Source organism: Passer montanus, unplaced genomic scaffold, assembly GCF_014805655.1.
Source record: "Passer montanus isolate IOZ18808 unplaced genomic scaffold, ASM1480565v1 scaffold9, whole genome shotgun sequence".
In the NCBI taxonomy this organism is placed as follows: domain Eukaryota; kingdom Metazoa; phylum Chordata; class Aves; order Passeriformes; family Passeridae; genus Passer; species Passer montanus.
Genome location: NW_024374367.1, coordinates 4,420,617 through 4,443,845, shown reverse-complemented (window position 1 = coordinate 4,443,845; position 23,229 = coordinate 4,420,617). Strand labels below are relative to the sequence as shown.

General features: G+C 35.4%; 1 protein-coding gene across 10 annotated transcripts in view; it reads left to right on the top strand.

The window, feature by feature from the left end:
- The window catches only part of ERC2 (ELKS/RAB6-interacting/CAST family member 2), a 420,178-nt gene that overhangs the window by 309,298 nt on the left and 87,651 nt on the right, over positions 1-23,229 (top strand). For all 10 annotated transcript variants that reach the window (XR_005626125.1, XR_005626124.1, XR_005626132.1 and 7 more), the window contains one exon: positions 3,849-3,914. Coding sequence is in view for 1 of the 10 variants with exons in the window: in XM_039695532.1 (XP_039551466.1) it covers positions 3,849-3,875 (27 nt within the window). In the remaining 9 variants the exon portion in view is untranslated. The remainder of the gene's footprint in view (positions 1-3,848; positions 3,915-23,229) is intronic.

The following is a 23,229-nucleotide window of genomic DNA, read 5'->3' as shown; positions in this document are numbered from 1 at the left end:
CAGCACAGAAATCAAAAAAAGAAAAGGAAAAAGCAAAAGTATGAAATAAAATCAATGATTTGTAAAAAGCCTTAATAGTATTTGAAATTTTTCCACTTTACTATAAATACAGGTCCAAATTAGATTCTGGGATGTCTGTCCTAAAAATACAAGCCATTCAATATTTTAAAAATTGTTAACAGTGTTATACAAGTGTGTATACTAATTTCTCAAGTCAAATGGTATCTCTCAAATTTTGGGTGTTTTCCTGTTTCACTTGTCAGTAACTGAGATTTTGCTTTTGCAGTTTTTGTCACTGAGTTGCTATTCTTGACCTTATAAACCAATGAAAGATCCAAGTTTAAAAAGCAGTTAATGTACACAAACATTAATGAAAAATTGCTTGATTGCAGTTTATTGTTTGAAAGAGCCATAGATTAATGATTCTGAAGGATACACACACTGATATGAAAAACTAAGCTTACTTCTGGAATCCTCTGTTCCAATATTAATAAATGATAAGGCTTTTATTTTGCTTCACTGTGTGTCAAGAATGCAAAAATAAGTAGTGAATTTTATTTGTCTCACAACTTCAGTGAAGAATTCTGTATTCCCTCCATTATCTGTTTGTACTGAGGAAACAAACCTTAGCTTCTTGATACAATACTTTATTCATGGAACCTTTATTCAAAATTACAGTCCTGATTCTCATGGACTTTTCATCCAGTGCTTTTGGGCACTTGCTCCTATCCATACAGAAAAATTTCTAACTGTGAGTTAGGATTTACACCAGTTGAGACTGGTTTTGAGATTGTTCTTATTATTAAAAGTTTAAAATACAGTGATGTTGTTTGGGGTTTTTTCGGGGGTTTTAAAATTATTTTAAAATTCAGTTTTATGTCAAAACAGAACACTGTGCTTAATTTTATGAAGGTGCTAATCAAAAAATTGGAAAATATGTAATAAATTTTTATGTACAGGATAAGATAGATCGTGGCACAATTTTCATTGAAACAGATGTGAGGAAAAAATTATCTAAGACGATTTTTATTAATTATAGCTGTTGAAGATTAAGTGGACTGTGATCATAATGTGGACTACTTAATAATTTCTTCATCAAATCTATAATTTAAAAATTATTTTGAATGTAATTAACTATATCTTTTAGAAAGTGTCTAAGACTTGATAGGAAATCTTCAAATAATCCAAAAATGATAAATTACTGAAAAATATGTCCTGTGTTTGCAGTGTAACTACATCCTCTAAATCTCTATATAGATGATTTTTACTGGAGAAAAGATCTTTTTCCTTTTCTCTGTGTTACTTAATAATGATCAGAAAATCTTTTAATGTTTTCTGAAGGATCATTTCGATTGAGTCTCCTGTTTCTCACTGCCAAGTTTATTTTTCAGTAATTTTCTAGCTGTTTCCTGATCTGTTTACAGTCTTTCAAATATTCACAAGAGTGTGACATGAGGACCAGATGTGAAATTCCCTTAATGGTCTTATGCTACTGTACAGAGAGATGCAGCAAAAGTTCTTTGAGTTCTTTGAGAAAGAGTTTTCTTTCTCTGCCTGTGTTTTTCTTGGTAAATCCAACATTGTACCACATGTTCATTTCCACCATGACCTGTAAAGACCTTTTTGATGTCCTTGATTTCAGAACAGTTCCCTTTCTTCTAAGCCTGCCCTATATGTTTTCCAATTATGATAGTGGATTCATGATTTCAGGCATATGTGTCTGTGTCTGATAACATTTATTCAGATAATTCCACATCTGTTCACTTTTCCAAGAAGACTGTCAGGCTTTTCTTTTAGATCATGGGAATATGGAACAAGTTTGGGATGAGAAAGATATCTATAGGTCCCCTTCCTTCTCCAGCAAACATTTATTCAGTACAGAGCTAATCGTTCTGACACTGTGTCATATGGCACATAATCAAATGCCTTACAGAAATCTTAGCATATTATTTCAAAGCACTTACCTTATCAAAAAGAGTCTCTCTGTAATTGGAAAAGATAGAAGGTTATTTTGACAGAACAGGTACTCAATAAAGGCATGTTGATTGACGTTAACTGAGCTCCAGCTTTTAATTTATTGCTTTTTGTATAACAGGATCAGTGTCAAACTATATTTGTCTTTAATTTCCCATAAAACTCTTTACAAATATTTGACAATATTTGATTTTTCAACTCTTCTAGAATTCTGCCAAAAGGAGATGGCACAAATAATTGAAGTAAAAATGAATGTCTGACTGTTTGAAGAACTGCAATACTCTGAACAGCAAGCCAGCTGTCCGCAGTTAGGGGAGGAGTCACTTCAAAACATGTTGTATTGTCCATTTTGTTGATTTCTTGCTGTTTTTAAGGATATCACCAAAGATTAACCTAATGCATTATGTTAGTGAAATAGGATCAAACTACTCAGTGGAAAAGAAATCCTTCATTCTTTCTTCAACTTTTACTCTGGCAAAACCTCTTGTCAGCTTGAAAGTTCAGTTCAATTAGCATTAGTGGGCCTGACCAGGAGTGGCTCCTGCAGAATTCAGAGGAATAACTTGTGTTTTCAGTGGGGCAAACCCAGCTCATTGGAAGTTTTACAGAACTTGTGCCTTTGTTTCAAAAATAAATAAGGATATTCAGGCCTTACTCTGCCTTTGCTTTGTGGTGTATTTGTGCAGACCTTATAACTCAGATGTGTTCCAAGTTAACTGGAAAAAAATTACCCACATTTCTTCTGTGTTAAATGATAGCTAAGTTTATAGTGGACTGTCAGATTTCTTTACTTAATTCAGCAACATGCAAGACATCTATCTTAACATCTGGTTTTTAATAACAGTTGACATCTGGGAGCTCTTTTTTATTCCAAGAATGGGTTAGGAACAGTAGTGATACTGGCAGTGTATATTTTCAGGCTAAAATTCCTGTCCATTTCAATCATAATTAATTACCACTCATTGTATTAAATTTTTAGATTTAATTAAGTGCCAGCAATATGTTACACCAGCTAACTTCAAGGTTTTGAAATTATCGAATGAGGTTTTTTTTGATGTTTCTAAGATATTAATGGGTGAATTTTAAGGATAGCTAAAATAATATGATTTTATTTGATTTTGAAATCCTGAGTTAAATGAAAAACACCTTGCTGTTCACCTCTAAGTTCTAGCAGCTGAGTATCACATAATTTGGCACAGTTAACTGTGTATGGAGATAGCTGTGCACGTGCACACCTCTGTGTGTTGTGAATTTTTGTATTTGTCATTAATGTTATTTATCCCTAAAACTCGAAATTAATAAACCTAATGGTTCAAAACTGGAAAAAAAGGGAAGAACTATTTAATAGCATCTAAAAATGTGCAGTGTGTAACACATGTTGAAAAGATAAATTTAATTGATAGCATTTTGGAAAAGTGCACTTTTACTTTGCTAATGATAAATTTTTTTGTTCTTCAGCAGTTTTGTATGTTTTAACAAAATGTAAGACAATTTGATTAATTTTTTTGTTTACTTAAAGTTTTGACCTTTTCATTGCTCTCAATGTTGGTTTGAATTGCGTGCAATTAAAAAATAGATAATCTTTTAATATTTAATCTCATAATCATCTTCCTACACGCTGTTTTAACTGGGAGGGAAAAAATTTTACATCACTGTTGTTGTTTTTTCGGTTGCTATAGATGCAGATTCTTGAATATGTTACACAAGCTTGTTCAGTTGTGTTCACTGGCTTACATTAAAGAAAAAAAGTCATGTTGTTAACAGACAAGAAAATTGTATTTTATATGCACCAAAGTAACTAACCTTTCTTTCTTTCTTTCTTTTATTCCAATGCCAACTCTTTCTCTGTGCATCTCCTCATGTCTGGCACACAGGATGATGAGGAGGGTATATGGGCATAGCCGCTCCTGTAAACCAAAGTTCCAGTTTTGTTTTGAGGGGTGAGAAACTCTCTTTTCTCTCTTTTTCATGTTGCAGTCTAATTGTTGTGTTTTCTTGTACACTGCACGGAGCTGTGTGTTTCTTGACAAGTGTATTTGTGAATGCTGTAAGGATGTTTTCTCATATGCAGTGAGAAATGAGAAACTGTGTCTAATGGTTTAATGGTCTAGTGGTTTAGTTTTTTTCATAACTTATTGTGGCTAAAGGTGTAGGTGTGTACAGAACTTTAAAAGACATGTATTTGTATCTGTCTAGACAATTTTCTTTTTTCCAGTAGGTAAGTTCTTTAAACTACTATTAATTTGCTGTACTATCTCTAAACTCCTTGTAAGAGCACTGTAATATCTTTGCAGAATGTGTATGAAAGTTTGATACTTAAGAAAATTTGCCACAGATTTTTCATGCATTTTTACTAGAATAGAATTTCTGATATACATGGAAAAAGATCAGACTACCTCTTCAGCTGAAATGTTTTAGTGAAATTTTAAAACAAGCAGGAGATATTTAGTAAGGGAAGTATAATCCCTCTGTGCAATACATGCTCTTTGCCTGAAATATTATCATAGAATTACATCCATACAATAATTTGCTTGTGATATTCAGGATTACAAAATGCAGCTTGAATTGTTTGTCTCCAAATGATGTGTAAATTGTATTGTCATGGTGTGTCAGGTATTGGTTGACGCATGTCCACTTGTTTGGGGCTTGCCTTTGAAGCTGTGGGTAATCCGTAGCTCAAAATCACCTTGGTCTCAACATGCTGAAGACACCAGGCTTTGGTGAATTGCTTCTAGAAAATGTTGCTTACTACTTCTTACAGGAACAATTTTATTTACTTCAATAGTCGTGTTCAGAGGAGCAAAATCTACTCATATAAGCAAAGATTAATGTCTTATTAAAGCTTCCACACATTATATTGCCTTTGGCATTTTACCATTCTGCCTCTCACACTTTGCTGATTTTCATAACAAGTAGTATGGCTGAGGGAAATCAAATCTCTCAGTCAACTGAGTGTATATTAAACACAATATTAATAAAATTAAATTGAGTGTATATCCATCTTATTTAGAAAAGCTTCTATGTATTTTTTTTGTTGTTACTGCAGACATCTATCAAAAGCTAATTGTGAACATGAAGAAAACAAGAGACCCAATGAGAATGAACATGAGGAATATATTTTATGTTGGAGAGGAAAATAGAATAGAAACAATTTAATATTAAAAGTATTTGAACTGCAGGAATGTGGGTTTCTAGAAAAAAAATCTTCACCTTACTATTTTGTACTTTGTGTATTTGTCATAATTTGTAGCTATAGAGTTTAAATTATTTAAACTGTGACTGCATTTCCGTTGCAACATGGAACATGTTTATGAACCAAAGCATGTTTTTGCCCTTCTAGAGACTCAAAACTACATTTGATTTGGTTTAAGAAAACCGGTATGTATAGAATACAATGATTTTGAAAGCTGGCTGACAAGAGACAGAGGGAATATTTATTTAGCATTTATTAGTGCAGTGTAAAATAGATTATATGCTTTTGAATTGTGCATGATTTTTCTTTAAGAGGGTTTTTTTCTTACCAAAAAACATAAGTGCCTGATATATCAAAACATTTAGCTTCAGATCTTGTTTTTTTCCAAGACTAATGGTTATGATTGATTCATTCAACCAAAGTTTTCCTGGAGGCCATGAGGTAGGACTCTGCCTCAGTAAAGATAGTTCAGGCTGGGTCTCTAATTATGTTTAAAACGTAAAGTTAGTTTTTAAAAAAGTCCCTTTAAACTTCAGGATGAGAAAGTGCTGTTAGCTTACAGAGAGCCTGCAAGGTGTCCATGGAAATCCCCCTGGCCAGCCCTTTTAGTAGCCAGTGTAGCTGCAGTGCTCGAGTCTTGTTAGAAACAGGATCTCTTCCCCTCTCCTCACCCTTAGAGAGGAAAAAAAAAAAGAAGGCAAATCATGAGGTGATGATAACTTTTAAGAATTAAGCCTGTATAGCAATCTGTCATGGGTAACTGAAGCCATGTGACCCTCAGAAAATGTTTTGTGGTGCAGGTAGAACACAAGTGCTTGTTTTCCCTTTCCAGTTCCAACCACTGAAGTGCAGCAGACGCTGGAAAAACAGTTCAGGCTTAGCCACAAGCTGTCCATGTGTGTGAGAGAGCTCAGCACAAAACCTGCTTGTACAGTATTTTGTTTGTACAGTACTGTAGACTGCCTTCTGTGTCAGATGTGAAGTAGATTGGATGTTTGGACAAATTTATTGTCTGTGACATCCTCAGAGCAGGGTTACCTTCACATGTGAAACAGAGACTGACTGAAGCCTGTGCCTGGCAGCAGCTGATGGCTAGTGCTTCTGAACATAGGATATTAAAGCTAAACTGCTAAATTTGGTTTTAGGAGCAGCCCATAAAATCTGTAAATTTAAAATTTAGCCTTGGTAGACAGTGTGTAGGCATTCTTCACAAGGCATCAGTGCCATTCAGTAAAAAACTCCTTCAAAACAGAAATTGTCTGCAATGTGTATGAAAGAATAATGCTCAGGCAAATACTCACTGTTCAAACTACTGGATGTGTTTCATATGCTTCAGGGAGGAGGAGGAGAAGACTATTATAAAACAAATGTGGTGCCTAGATTTGTCTTTGCTGAGATGTGGTGAACAGTTCTCTTTCAAGATGTGCTTGCTAAAACTAGCAGTACAAAGCAGAACACAATTTGGTCATGTTGCTATATATGGATATGCTTAAAGGCACTAACTATTAGCTATTGTTCTGCTTTTTGTTTTCATTATTTGAAGTTAGGACTTTTGTAAATAATTTATTTTTCTTTTTGTTTGGCTTGTTTTGGAAAAAAACATGCTAGCTTTGAAATGAGCATCAGTAGCATGCTAGACAAGGGAAAAATAAGGAGCATGACAGTTTGCAGCGTTCATTTTCATTTTCTCACTGAGTGTGTGAATACCAGCTCTATGCTTAATTAGATAAATGGGTGTTGCTGCATTGACTGGAGCCCAAGGGCAATTTGGATTTGTGAATTTTTAGGCATGATTGTTGTTTTACTGTAACTTAGTTTTTACTAAACAAGAGGAGGAAACTCCCAAACAATGTTTGTTTTCCAAAGCATAGACAGATTTGTGTCTAGTCTTTATTCCTGTTAAAATACTTCTGTTCTTAATGGAAGACATTTATATATTTTATTTTTATTGGGACATTTTATATTAGTTAAAAAATTACCTTTCTTTTATTCCCAAAGATTTCAGTACTACTGCTAGTATTTTTAGATATTAATTGCTCACTGCTGAAGACAGAGGGTTTTCATTAAAAGTAGCGATTTGTTTAGCTGTATGTATTTGGTTATTTTTTTAATTGATTATATGCTGGCAAAATGTCAATCACTTGACATGAGAGTTAAGGCTGGAAGTTGAACCCCTGGGCCTGTTAGAGTTGGTGAAAGCCCTGTTATTTCTTTCAGTGCTGTCCAGTTTTTACTCAGAGCAGTTTCTTCCTTTTGATTGTTCTATTCATTGTACACATATAGAGTATTCATTGCACCTGTGCATATATACAAATGTATTCTCAAAATTATTTGTATGAACTAGATGTTCTTTGACAGGCATTATTCTAATCTTAAACTTTGTATTTATGAAGCACCAAATCACACTCATGTGTAACTGTAGAAATGAGTTATATAAATTCAATGGGTTTTTGTCTCTTCCTTGTATTTTAGCTGTATGAGGCCATTCTGCCTGAACTTTGGCCTCAGCTTTTTCACTGCAGGTGCAGAGGGTGTACAAAGAAGAGAAAATATAACTGATGAGCTAAACTTTAAAGCTTTTGATGTAGTCAGTCTGAAGACAACAATCACAGGGCCTACCATCATCATCAGTCGTGCTCTTTTATAATCTTCCATAGTAAAAATAAATAACATACCAGAGCAGTTTTAAACACTGTAGAAAGTGAGAAAAGGCTGTATGTGTTTTCACAGCTTTCATCTTTGTTTTGAAATACTATATTTGCTGCAAATTGGAATAGTTAATTACTGATTTCACACAAGTAATAAAATCATCTAGCTGTTGTTTAAAATCTGAAGCTGTCGACATCTTGAAAAAAGTAGCAAAAATCTGCTCTAAAGATATGATTTCAGTGATGAATTGCATTGTGTTGGATTTCACATCTACAAATTACCATGAGAATGTGTGAAATTACTGTTATTTTATTTGTCTTGAAAATGGTTTCAAAGGGTTTTTAGTGAATATTACAGTATGTCAATGTGGGACTGCCTGCAGATCATTCTGGTTGGAAGGTCCTGGTTTGTTTGGAAGCAAAAATACCTCCCGACCTAATTAAAGGTCATATGACATAAACTTTTGAATGTAAGATTTTACAATTGAACACTAAAAGATTAAAAACCCACAATTTTGAATAAATAAGATTTGAATAAATTGTTCTGGGAAGTTTGTGAAAAAATACAAGAGAAAATGTTCATCAAAGGATGGAAAATTTATACCTAATTAAAATCTTCTAATATCTCTTTTTAATATTCTGTTAGTTACAATACTATAATGCCACCTTAAAAATAAGAAAAAAATAAGAAAACCTTCCTGTCCTGAACTACTTAACATCAATGAAATACCAGTTGTCATTGCATTTGTCTCTTGGTTTTCTCAAGAAAAACCTCTGAGAGGTGATGACTGCTGTCAGAGATAGCCAGTCCCCCCAGCCACAAGCCTGGAGCCAGTTTGGAGTCACATCCACACTCTCTGTTGTGCTTTCTGCTCTTCTGGCACTGGTTCTGTATGGGAGCAGGTTTGCAGATCACAGACCTTCACTAATGGAAGCACATCTTCAGGGAGTGGTGTCTGGAGCTCAGGCTGAGCTGAGGGTGGTGTAGGTGCAAAGAGACAAATGAAAGCATTTGGCTGTTCCAGCAGGCATCCTTGCATACTCCTGTCCTTTTTCTGACAGAGTAAAGGCATTGGGCAGGGTGGGATTGTCTTGAGTATGAGCCTCAAATCAGTGGCTGAAGCATAATAATTTATAAATAATTCTACAACAGAGAGTAAAAACACACAAAGATGAGAAAAATACTGTTTTGTGTGATTTAATTAAGTTCAGTATTTGCATCTTGGGATTGTTTTGACAATATTAAGCTACTTGTATACTTTTGCTCTAGTAGCAAATACTAATGTAATGAATTAGAAAAAGCTAAGAAATGCCTGTTAATATTTCTGATTTCACTATACTGTCCCACTCTAATTAGTCGTCTGTTTTGGCATCAATGTTCTTATTTGTTAAAAAAAAAATCTCTTGGGCTAATTGCTCATTTCCAGTGGTGATGGAATGTCCCTGTATATCAAAATGGTATATCAATGTATATCAAACCTTGCTATTTCATTTTGTCCCTCTTGTGATCTTTGCTTTACAGACAATTAACCTGTGACAATGTGTATAGCTCTGTTTTCCAGAAGGGCTATGATGATTTCACTGGAGCTTTTCAGTACATCTGGCTGGCCAGACCATGAGTTCTTCTTCAGCTTGGCTCTGAGTTCTACCAAAGCCAGCCAAGCTAGCTACACAGTTTATATACTAGTTTTACTTTAAACCAGAACTTGTTTGCTAAAATGAGCGAGCTACTCACTTGAACCACGTTTCTGAAGGGTTTGTAGAGGTCATGGTCTCGTAGGGGAGAGGGATGAGAAGCTGGGTTCTTTCCACAGCACACCTGAATGAATGAGGAGATCTGTCCCCAGCCTAAGCCGTGCAGCTGTGCCAGCTGAGGACATTATTGCCACCCACCATTATCCACTTGCTGCTCTTTTTCTGCTGGGATTGTAACCCCCCAGATCCATCAGCAGAAGAAATCAATCCCTTATCAACTTCAAGCCAGCTGAGCCAGGTTAGCATCAGTAGTGATGAGTGCCCATTCATCAGGCCAGCCTGGTTGTCCTTGCCTGGTGTGGATAAGGGAGCAGAGGAGCAGTGATAACATCCAGCTGATGGCTGGGGCACAGCAGCCAGTGCCACTAACATCTTCAAGTGGAAAGGCTTAGTCTGGAAGAGAATTATATCCATCAGTTAAAAACAAAAGGACCATTCCTGAAATCACTTCATCTTCAAAGGCTATAGCACCAATTTAGGTAATCAGGTTATTAAAATAATAGAAATTTATCCAGTGCAGTTTTCTTGTTTAACTAATCAGAATCAGAAACTCTTTGTTCATTTTGCAGATAGACATATTTCTACCAGATGCAAGCATGGAGATCAGTAATAAATGATATTTTCCATGGAGCTGTAATTTTGGAGAGTAAATCTGTGTCACATTTTAGGAAAACAAGTTCTTCTAAATCTCTTTTTGTTGGGATTTTTTGATAGATCTTGCAACATGCTTTTTCTGAGCCAATTATATTAATAATATGATTAATTTTGTCACACATAGTTCTAGGACCTTGAAATTAGGTGATAAATCTCAAACAAATCTGGAAGCTCATAATGGCTACTGTTCCCAACGTGGCTGAGGCCTCAGTCTGAGTTTGCTGGAGCCATCAGAGCAGCACAGTTGCATTCTTTGTCTTGTGTCTTCTGTTTGCTGAGCTGGCCTGCTTGTGAGCTCCTCATAAGGATTCATATTAGCTCCAAGAATATGGTGAGGGTCAAATGTAAACACTGAGGTAAGTTTTTAATGATTTAGGGATTCTGTTAGCTAGGATGATTTTGATTATGGCAGTTAGAGGTTTTAGGTATGACTTTGGTTCTAAAGGCCAATAGGAATTTATACCTGAGTGAGTAATAACAGATCCCAGCATTCTGATTAAATTGTGTTTTGCATTGAACGTGCTCTAAGATTGCCTTTACGTTTGTTTTTTTTAAAGTAATTGAGTATTATATCCTTACTTACATTAATTGCATAGCAAAAAAATGATCAAAGTTTCTTGCCTTCAATGTTATGCTGCTGAAAAAGTATTTTTATCAAGTTTCTAAATTCTCTTGTGTGCTTTATGTTGCAGCTGTGCTTAGATTTAATGAAAGCATCCTTATCTACCCTATTTAACTTACTCACAGTCATACTAAGTCTGAGATTGACAAAATTGTTGAGAAATTTATGTAGATCCTGTAGCACTCATTTGCAATATATTTATGAATGATAGGACATTTTTAAAAGAACTTGTAAAACTGCTTAAAATTTGCTAGCTGCTTTTTTTCTTTTCTAAACCACATTCAGCTTTTAATCCATCTATTACACAACTCATCTTCTAAGAGATCTTATTCTCCATTTGTAAATTTGCCTAATTTCTAAAGTCAGTGGCAGAAACTTTAATAAGAAACTGTTGTATTGTTAACAGTTTTATAATTGAAATGAGCTATTTTACAGTTGCAGTGTTGCAAATCTCTTTACCTTGAGGCTTATAATCTATTTCCATTGAGTAATTAATAAGTGGAAGCATATTTAGAACTAGAATGACTCTTTTTTTATGAAAATGAATAATCCTCAAAAATATCTGTTAGTAGTAATAGTTCTCAGAATTGTCAACCAAAAAAGCCTGTAACTGATTGCAAGTGAGAAAAGAGCTCAGAGTACTAATTCTTTTTTTTTCCATTTATCTCTTTTACTTAATAAGTTTCTAATGTTTAATTAGAAGAAGTGAAGACAACTTGTTCAAAAATTGCAGTGTCTTAAGATACCTTTTCTTTTGGTTTTGTGAGAAAGAGAGGTCTTAGTATGAAAACTGATGAACTTTTGTGTGAATCCTTCATAGACAGAGTCTTATTGCTTGAAGGAAGTTTGAAAAATTTTGTCTGGATGTGATCCTTCAGAAGAAAAATACCCCATCTTTCCCTCTTAAAAGCAGTGTAGCTCCAAAAATGTACTTTAAACAAGCTGAATGAGAAAACCTTGCCTCAGTTACAGAAAAAAGGTACAGTACAGAGAAAAACCCATGAGCTCTCTGGCTGTATTTGACTGCTGTTAGCACCAAGACCAAATGAGTACTGTCAGCTGTACTTTTATCAATGTGCTCTGTTTTTCTTGAGGATTGATAGGTTTAAATGTACTGATTCTCTCCTTGAGTCTGTCAAACTTTGATCTGATGCTGAAGTGTTCAAAAGCTTCATGCGTTGCAGGGTTTCAGCGAACTTGATCTTACAGGTTTAACTTAAATATTGTTTCCATTTTGAAGTCTGTCATATGGGTGTACCACAAAGAGTGTTTGGTTTTAGCCCTGATGCCTTGAGTGGTGGTATGCAGCCAGTAACAGAATACTTGGAATAAAGAAAAATCCTGAAATGAATCCCTCCAGCTATGGGCCAGTTGAGAGCGAGAGAGACAGGATGTAATGTAAAACCAGTATGTCTCCTTTGATCAAAGGATAGATTCCCCACCACCACCCAGCAGGTGATTAACACATAAGTACATTCTCCCCTAAATGGGTGGAGGGACAAAGCTGAGTATCTGCTTAGCACCCATAAAGCAAACTTCAGTTAATAACTGATGTTAGAAATATTTCAAATGCTGTCTTTGTGCATTCAGCTTCATGGTTTTATGTGATCTGATGCATGTAAGTGCAACTAAATTGTCTTAGAATAGGAACTTCTCCAAAGAAAGAATTGCTAAGCACATTAGGAAACTGCATTTTGATTTTCAGAAAAAAAAAAGCTCTTTCCACATGTAACTGGTTACATATTTTTCATTTGTATATGCTTTCTATATTTAGAAGAATTCATTAATAGTCAACTGCACCATGAATTTGGAGTATGGTGCAACAGCCCTGCAGGGTGTGGTGGTACATGGTTTTATACATAAAAGCTGCTCAGAAACAGACTTGACCAGCTGGAAGATCTGAAAGCCACAGACTGTTTTGACTTCAGAAGTAATGACAGTGGGTGTTTCAGGGCTTTTTTTTCCCTGAAACTATAATACTGGGTTTAGAAATCTTTATTTTCTCATGGTTTCATCATATTTTATTTATTAAGTGCTGAATACATGTTTGTTGAAGAGGAAGAATGTAGCACATGAAGCTTCCACTGTTCTGGAGGATTTACAAACAGCAACACATTGGTGTCAGTAAACTCTGTCATTGTCCCATTGAATTTTTGAGGACAAGATTTCACACCAGAACTTTTGGAGAGAATGTCAGCTGTGCTGTTCTCATTTTCATGATTTTGACTCTCTTTGCAGTATAAATCATGAATGCAATCTAAATATAACACACCTTTGCTGTATTTTACTCCAGGTATGATATAAAAATCTCACCAATGACTCTTTTTAACAAGTTGCTTCACTTGAATTGCCTGATGGGATATCATTTTAAGAAAAGATGTATTAAGAATTAATTGTAGTATAGATATTTTTAATATGAAAAAAAATCAAAACATGTCTCATCAAGCAGGATCTACCACATATCAGCATTCAGACACCACTCAGCTAATTACAAACCCAGTATTTTTTTTATAATTTTATCATGTGAGATCAAATGTAGAGATATATATATGACACAGATGGTTTTTATTAGGATTCTACAAACACTAATTAAAATATTTATCCCATTGCCCTAAAACTCTTACATTCTTTTAATATCATGATGGAATTTTTTGAAATGGACAGAGATCCATTGCCAGATTCTAAAACAACATGGAATATATAAATCTAAAATTAAAAAAACAAAAACAACAAAACAAATATTCAAAAAATCAAGTGTGGATATGGTGTTCTAGAAAATAATCCCAAATCTATGAAAGCTGCACTGGTTATTGGCTTTGTTGCAAGACTGCACTGTGGTTGGTCCAAATTGTTTGCATCGCTATTGGTATTATAAGGCAATTTTAGCAAGCCTTTAGCAAGAAAAATATTGTTTATCAGCCAATCACTTTTCCTTAGACCAAAGGCAATAGCTGGAACATAAAACCTCCAAATCTGCAGGAGAGGTGTTTGACAAAATAATACAATTTAGTAAGATGGAAGAACATTGGTTTAAAATGTTATTTACATATTGTTTTTCTATATTCTTCCCAGAAGTGGTGGTCAGGTAGTTCCAGCAGTGTGGTTTTTAAATGGTGACAGATAAAGGCTCTGTGGCAAGGTAAAAACAGGTGCTGAGCATCAGAACAACTTATTCTGTCTTTGGGGGCTTTTTTTAATAGTAGAAAAAACTGCTTTCTTCTTCAGTGCCCGGTTTTATGTTGCTCCATAATTTTAGCTCAAGACTCCATATTTTGTGACCCACTGCTCAGAGCCATGTCATGATACAGTTGTGACAAAGCATCACCCATCTCCTGAGGCAGCCCTGGCTGCCAATCACAGGTTGGCTCTGTCCCGAATATCCCGAATATCCTGGGGCTGAATTCTTGTTTGCATTTCCTTTACAGAGAGCCTGCGGTTGTTATTACACCTGCTGGTGTTCAGTGTCACTGACCTCTCACCTAAAGCACCATCAGGTGCTCTCTGGCATCCAGCCCTCTTCAATTAGCTTCATTTGTCATGTACTCCTATCTGCCAGCAAGCAAACTGCAAAAAGAGGTCAAAGTAGGGATTTTTCAAATGTAAATGTTTCCTGCAAGCTGCTGTTGAACCTTAGACATGTCATTCAAAATGCATGTTGCTGCTTGCCCACTCGCTCAGCAAACGAATTGTCTTTTACAAGAGCTTGCTTTTCTCAGTGTCTTTGCAAGTGTTGTCTGGGGTTGTTGCATGCATATTCTTATTGCCAAGTATTGTTGCAGACAATAAATAAATCACAATATTTAGAGCATGTTTCACCCAGATGCTGCTTTGAAATACTGAATGAAAATGGGGAGGGGGAAAAAGTTTTAAACCACGAACAGGAAGAATCCGAGTATCATGTTACATCTGGTGCTTTTTTAATATGGGATGTGTTCAAATTTATTTTACAATATGATATTGAATCTGTATTTTAATTTTTAAAAAATATGTCCCCCTTTATGGTTTGGGGTTTTTTGCTTGTTTTGGGTGTTTGACTTTTTGGCTTATTTTGCTAATTTAGCTCCTAGGGCCAAAATATGAGTAACATAGTAAGATGTAGTTTCTGGTAGTAAATGATCTTTTAAAACTTATTGGTAATTAATGTCCTGAAGAATTGTGTGGATTCTGCAAAATTATTAAATATTTTAATGCCTATGACAAGAGTACAGCTTGTATAAGGTAGTGGTCCTTGAATTAAAATTACTGCAGGAAGACACTGCTATTCCCAGGAACTGAAAGGAAGCATGATGAGGTGACAGAAAATATTCTTCCTGCCTTATAGAATAATAATTTCTTTTTGGTTTTGCCATTCTTATAAAGGAACTGAAACTTCATCAAAAAACTATACAGTTGTACTTGGACCAAGATTTAGCAATTTTGGCTGAATAATATCCTGGCTTTCTTCTGCTGCTTTTTCATTCCCACTGCCAGTAGTGAGGAGGAAAGATTTGGCTTGGTGAGATGGGAGTGAGAAGGAAGAGATTGGTTGTGAAGTTGGGAATTGGCTTTCTGGAAGTGCAGGTTGAGGAAAAGAGCCACCTCCAAGCAGTGATTGTCGTGTGTGATTAACGGCAGAGCTGCAGTCCCGGGTGTGTTTTCAGCAGGGGGAGGCAGGAAGGAGCTGGAGGACTGGGTTAGTTTTAGCATGAGGGCAGGGTGTAGTTTGTTTTGGCAGGATTGAACTTCTGAGATGGAGTGAAAAGGTGAATGGCAAAACAGGTTATTTGGGTTATGTCCAATGAGAGGGGTAGGTAAACTGTGTGCTAAGAGCATTAGGGGTAGAATTAGGATACATGGAGAACAACAAAGGACTGAGAGAAAAATACTCATAATTTCTTTCAGCTCTTCTAGTTATTCTTTGGTGGATTTTCTCCATCATTCTTTTGAATTCTTTTTGTTTCCATTTTCTCCTCTTTTCCTTTTCTCATGTTTTTTCCCCTCTTGTCTTTGGCTAATCTCACTTGACAGTACAGTTTATTTACTGTGGCTTGCTATAGTTCACAATCTGCTTTCCAACCCCAGATCCAACTTGTTTTCTCACAATTAAAATCATGGCTACTGCAACCTTAGGTATCCGGTTATTAACTCAAGGAATTATATGTAAAATAGATCATGTGCCTTCTGCTTCCTTATTTCATAATTTAACTTTTCATATAGTTTCCTTTAATTAATTTGTTTAGATTCCCCAAATAGTCAAATTACTGCAATCTGTAATTTACTTTTGGTAAATGTATGTATTTGGTATGTAAATGAACAGCACACAGCTGAAACCTCAAGGCAGGAAAGGAGAGGGAGGTGAGGTCTAGAACACAAAGGAGGAGGAGGTTTTCCTTCTGCCTTTGATTTTGGCTGTGTTGTGCTAAAGCAGCTTTTGTTTTGGTGATTACTTCAGGCTATGAATGTGAGAGCCCCTTTAGAAAACTGAATTTCAGAATAGAAAACAGTTCTTTTATTCATTGCTGAAGGTAATAACTAACACATATAAACTATAAACTGTCTGCTACTCGAGGTGAGTCACTACACAGAAGTTTTAACACAAAATAAACTGCCTGGGATTTAGTATGGATGGAGATATAGCATAACAGCATCTTACCAGCCCAAAGACAAATCTTCTGAAAGGCTCCTCTCCTGCTGAGTTAGACAATTTATATTGATTACATTATAGAGTAAAACATTTGGACAGCAAGAAATCGTCATAATTGGCATAGTGAGTTAAATTACCTTCAATCATGTAAAGAACAGAGCATAGAAAAATAAGTAGCTGAAGAGCAGGTCAAATTTTAAGTCAAAAAACCCCACAACAAGCTATTAAACCAATAGTATTGTAACTGATATTATTTGTTTCAGATGCTTTTATTTGCTCTTGTGAGCTACCAATAATACATGAGCAGCAAGAACTTTTCTTCTTTCATTGTGGCTTTTTGTCAATTCTTGCAAAAGCTCTACTCCCTTTAGGAAAATTTAAAAAATTGTTCCTTTTGTTCTCCACATCTAACGGAAACTATACTGGAAAAAACATCTTACCTGATTTTTCTTGTCAGATGTCTAAATTCAATAAGATAGCCAGGCTGCATTTAGGTTTTGAATTTTTTTTTTTAAGAATTGTCCATTAATGGATGGAGAATTCTGTCATATATAATGGATTTAGAAACACATATGTACATTACAGTTAGATATAGAATGTAAAATATAACTTTTAATAAGATTAGTTTCACTTTTATTACTTAATGAGGTTTTTGAATTAAACCCCTCAACTTTTGAGGTTAATAATACCCTGGCTTCTGTTTTCCACTTGGTAGAATAAAGAGTTTGAAAGGTCTTCACAGACTTTAACATATTCTAAATCATTTTCAGGAGCTAATCAGGAAGGGTGTAGGAAGTTATATATAAGACAGAGTAAATTACTTTTCCCTCAGTGTGAATGGAGCATCATTGACACTCTGCTTTTCATTTCTAAGAGCCAGGGCCTTGTCTGCTGGACTCTTCACTCTCCAAAGGCAGTCAAGGGCTGCTACTTGGCAGACTTTCCAGTCCATTCCAAAGGCAGTTTAGTCATAGGAATCCATCTTACTGTTCTCTCTCCAAATAAGCAGATCCTTCCTAATTTCTGTTTGTCTGTTTTCCTGTAGAATATGAGGAAGTGATTTTAGAAAGAATCTGTGAATACAGAGTGCACAGTATAAATTTACTCCTGTGAAATCAGGAATGACTCAAAACTTTGGGTGTGTGGTAGAGAAAGAATTTTGCATCCTTATTGCCAATTTCCAAGGCAACTGCTGAAATGAGTCTTGAACACTTGTTCTCACTTTAGCAATTTCTGGCAGAGACAATGTTATATTGTATAGGACAGCTTGCATGATATCCAAAGCAGGACAAAAATTTGGAAACAATGGAAGAATTTGGCACATACTAATCTGTAGGGTGTGCACATAGTTTAAATAGCTTTACGATGTGAAATCTCTGTGCTTGGAGTCAATAATCAAAAGCTTTACAGGTTTAGCAGAAAGAATTCCATTTTAAAACAAAATTAACATGTCATAAAAAAATCTCAACGTGAAACTGGAGTGCAGTATGATGTAGTGCACCAAGGCTTACATGTCCAAATCCTTTTTTTTTTCCATTTTCTAAACAAAGACCAGTGCACACATGCAGATTGAAATAATGAATCAAATCTATGTTAAGTGTCAATACGTTTGGTGCACATAATTTTATATCTGTATTTGAAAACACTGATTTCCTTAAATTACTATAGCACGTACATTTACATTTATTATAATGTTGTTTTTACAAACTGTCATTGACAGCAGATGAAGAGAGCTCATGCTTATGTAAGAACCTAGATACTCTTTTAATAGCTGCTTTTTTGCCATTTGACATCTACTAAATTTCCCTTTTCTTCTGATTTTCTCAGAATTGTGCACTATTTGCATTACTGTGGTGAAAGAGCTGTATCATGGTAAAGAACATGACCAAAATGCCCGTACACCATCAAAGAATTCCCAATGCTAAAAAATTGTGAGTGGGTTTGATTCACCAAATTTAAGCTGTCTTTATGTCCGGGCAGAAATCAGCTCTACCAGATTCTAGATCAGGTCTGTAGTGTTTTCCCAAGGGTTTGCCACTTAGTAAAAAGGCAGCTTGTTGTGCACAAGTCTTAAAAGTATAAACTCAGCTATTTTGGTTTTGTGGTTAGGACAGTGCTGTTTATTGAGTTTCCAGGTAGGAATCTGGTAGGTTATCTAGCACTCAATAAATTACAATATGGCCATTGAGCTAAAAAAACCCCAAGATACCTGCAGTCTCATCACTGGAAATTAATCAACTGGTCAATCTGCCTATTTAAAACAATATTTCAAAAATTACGAGTTGCCCTCTGGCAGGACTTCCTCATTCTGCAAGGGTATATTTGCATTTGCTTCCTATTTACAACAACTTCAAAGAAAACTCATTAATTGCCTGGATGCATCTGCTATGTTTTGTTGGTTTATCTTATGTTTGCAAGCACACTCTAAGCCCAAGCTGTAAATATATTGTACTAATTAGATTAACAATTTCCTAATTATGTTATTTTCTGAAAGCTTGACAATTTGGCATGCATTGAAAAATAAATATATCAACATTTGAGGTTGGAAGAATGCATGTCATGGCTCTTTCTTTAGTGAGTAAGATACTATTTTATTATCCTGACATGTCCAAGGAAGTCCAGATCTAAATTCCTTTGGCCAGTTGGCTTGACTCTTCTTCCAGGGACTGAGCAGCAGTGCCAATTTTTTTTATCCATCCTTATTTACACAGAGTGACTGGAAGCTTTCAGAGTCAATCATTCCAATCACTCATACCTGAGCTGAACCCACATGAATGCAAATCCATCTGGCATTTTCCCATCCCATTAAATTTGCATTTTGAGCTGTATGGGTTGCATGTTTCTCGCTGGCGTAGTCAAACGGTGTTTATTATTTTGTGAGACCAGCTTGACCAGTAGCATCCTCTGTGAGGCAGGGAAAGAAGGAAGGGCTTGTGAAGGCCACACTCAGGAGCACAGCCCCAGCTGCTGCTCCCCCAGGGCTCAGGCAGTGCATGTGTGTGCTGGGGAGGTGCTGCTCAATGTCCCTTTAGCTGCTGTGTGGTGTGAGAGTGATGAGGCAGAGCACGCCAGCTTTCCCTCCCAAAGGATCCAGTTGTTCATATTGGCAGGAAGTTTTACTTACCAAAGTGGTCAGCAACTGGCAATGTGAGCACATCCAGCTCTGAGGTGTTCCTTACACACATTTCTTCATGGGAATTTCTTGTGTTAATAAAGGTACAGTATCCAGCATGCTTAATATGCTGTTTTATTTATCAAGGCAAAGAAACAACTGTATGAGGAAGGTCAATATACAGTAAAAGTTATTTTAGGTTGAAGGTTGATATGTTGGTGCTTGTGGTTTGTTGTTTAAATCTTTAGAGATTTTAGCAGTTATTTCCTGGAAGTTATAGGAATGATGTGAAATCCTAGAAGGATTTTCACTTTTCATTTTCCCCATCTTCCTTTGAAAGGAGAAGGTTACTCAGCCTCCTAAAATTAATTCATTCCTTAGTCATAAATTTTATAAAATTGTTGAGGACTTCAATATTTTGCATGTATTAAGGAAGATGTGTGACTATGTTTTTAAAAGTACACAGATCTCATTCATAGAAAAACTGAATAAAATTTGATCAATTGAAGTGTTATGTTTACAAAACTTTCACTTTCTTCTTGTCTGCACCAAATAAAAACCTACAGATGATCCTTGTTAAAGGTAGTAAGTCCAAGGAATTCCCCAAGGAATTCTTCAGGACGAGATGTCTCAATGCACTGTCCTACCATTAAAGTGATTTCTTTTCACTATTGCATTTGTTGTAGAATGTTATTTTTACTGAAACTACTAGGATTTAAATATTTTTCTTAAGGGGACACATTTCTCCAAGTTATTCACTGAAAAGTAGAATTAATTTCTACATCTATTAAAAAGTCCCAAAACTCATCAAACTGTTATCAGTCAAAAAAACCCCAAAAACAACCCAACAAAAAACCCAAACAAATAAAAAAACCCCAAACAACAAACTCCCCCAAAAAAACCACCAAAAATTTCCCTAAAAAAACCCAAAAACAACCCAACAAAAAACCCAAACAAATAAATAAAAAAACCCAAACAACAAACTCCCCCAAAAAAACCACAAAAAAAATTCCCCAAATAGCAGTTTAATAGTTTATTTAAAAAATAATTTTTTGCTAATATGATTGTCAATGTTAAGACACACCATGCTTTGTCCTAAGGGTTTTTGATGGGGCACTGATGGGTTTAGTAGTTTGTGATCATTATGACAGGCTGGCTGCTAACAGACCATGCCTGTGGTTATCTGGAGATCAAGGTGCAGCATCTGGAGAACAAGGTCTTGGATCTGAGTCCTTCTGGAAAAGTGAGCACAAGGCTTGGAAGGAATGTTCCAGCTACCTCCATCCTTTCACCTCAGTCACAGGCTTTGCTGTATGTGAAGTTTAAGGGCAGATGAGTTATTTCCACAAAGGCTCCTGTGTTAGCAGGTTTTAGGGCTGGCTCCATGTTCTGTTATCACTGTTTTCTCAGGAGGATGACTGCAGCTGTTCTTTGATTGAAATATGAAGAAAGATGTGTTGAAGTCAGATAAGCATCACTGCTAAAGCAGCTTTACCTCCCAATTTGCTGGTCTTTGTAACATGGCTACTAATAAGGGATGCTGAAACTGAGCTTTGTACTTGATTTAAATTAAAATCTTGTAAGGCATGTAAACCTCGAGAAATTTTTCTTCACATAGCTCTGCTTGAGACAAAATACACTCATGTCATTGTGAAATGCAAGGCACGGAGTAAGGGAACCTCGTCTGACCCTTGGTAGTAGTTCTGTAGGACTTTTTCTTGTCATTACTTATGATTACGATTTGCGTTTTTGATGATTTATTGGTCTTTATTTTTAATATGTGAAGTGATTTGTGGTTGGCCAGCAGTAGCTTCTTTTAACTTTGTTTCCAAAGCTGCACTTGTAGGACTGCATTCAGCAGCAGATTAATTCTCAAATACCTTGGTTCAGTTTTCGCAGTTGCTGCCAAGGAGCCCTTCTTTCACAGACCATTTTACTTTGTGATACTTGCAATTAACAGTTACTTACAGCAAGTTTGCTTCTGTATTCTCTACAATGGGAAAATAAGCCATACTGATGGAAAATACTAATGAAGATAAGGAACATGAAAATTTACAGGAAACTTTGTATCTCTTGGTGATATGCCCCCAAAGTGCTCTGGCAGATTCTGAGGATTTTTTGGATATAAGTAGAACTGAAGAAATGGTCAGAACTGGTTTATTCAGATCTCATTTGATTTTTGGTTGTGTACAATGGCGAATGGCATTCTTTTAAAAATTGAGTACTGCTTCTAGTATCTACTTAAATCCACTGGATATAATTTAAATTCTATTAAGAATAAATGGGTCTGCTAAGATGTATTTTCACACAATACATTAGGTGAGAAACTAATCTCCTAGCTTTTTAATGGCTTCAAAAATATGTATCATTGCCAAATTTCTTGCCATGACATTGAACCAGTAAATTTTTCAGTTCATCTCTAGATGAGGTTTTACTGCATTAGAAATTGTGTTTCAGCTTCAATTCAACACATGTCAAAACATTTTCAAAATAACAAAACTTTATATTCAGTTGCAGTCAAAGTTAAAAAAGCCAACAAACTTGTTTTCAGTAGGGTTTAGTTTCTCTCCATGATGGTCTGTTTCTAATCTTTGTATTGCAATTAAAAATAAGAAATATATAACTTTTTAGTATTTTAAATTTGCAGTGCACTCAGGAATGTGAGTAGCTACACAAAGTAAACAAGAAATCTGAAGCAAGCATTCTACTCTGGGCTCTTCCTTCTGCTGCTTTCTGGGGCTCCCAGAGCCTGTTATCATTAAACAACTTTATATTATGCAGAGGCTTGAAGGGGAACAAAAAGATGGAGTGAACTAGAGCCCCCATAGTGGGAAAATCCTGGGTTGTTTGGTGAAATACTGTGAGGTCATTATAGGAAAGCAAAGAATTTACAATGAATTTGGATGAAATAGCAAAATTATGCTCTATTTTAAATCCTTTACAATTTTAATGAGACTGTAGTTCATTTTTGAGAAGCTCCAGTGTCACTTCCAACCAATTAGCCCCATGAAAAGCAATTAGAACAATGAGGTTTTAGACTCTTTTTCCCTCCTATATTGTTTTTAAGGAGACTGACTCTAAAGTATTTAGGCATAGCTACCCTCACTGTATCCATTATCACTCTTTCTTTTCTCTTTTGTATTAGTGAATGTAAACCAAGACATTTTTAGCCTCCCTGGTTTTCATTCAGTTTTTCAAACAAAGTGGTAGTGACTAAACAGCTCTATCAGCCTCTCAAGGAGGCCAATTTAAGCATTGGCAACTTGCCATAAACATAAAAATACTATTTATTTATTTATTTACCAGGTGGGGGTCTAAGATGGAGCAAGTGCCCCTTTTAGTTTTCTTAAACAAAAATTAAATTTGAATGAGTTTGAATCTTCTTCATTAATAAATTTAAATATCAAAAAATAGCAATAATTACAAATGTTGAAAGGAGATTGCTAGGCTGAATACCTAAATCCATTGTATGGTGGAAAGAAGGTATCAAGTTTTTTAATTACTATTTTCCTATCCCAGTGAGTAAAAAATCCCATTACTTTTTTTTTGGCATATTTTAGTGTAAAAAGCAATTCACATTATTATTGGTAGCATTCATACCTTGTTTTAAGAAATATCTGTTTGGTTTTCTGTTTCCAAAGCTGAGTC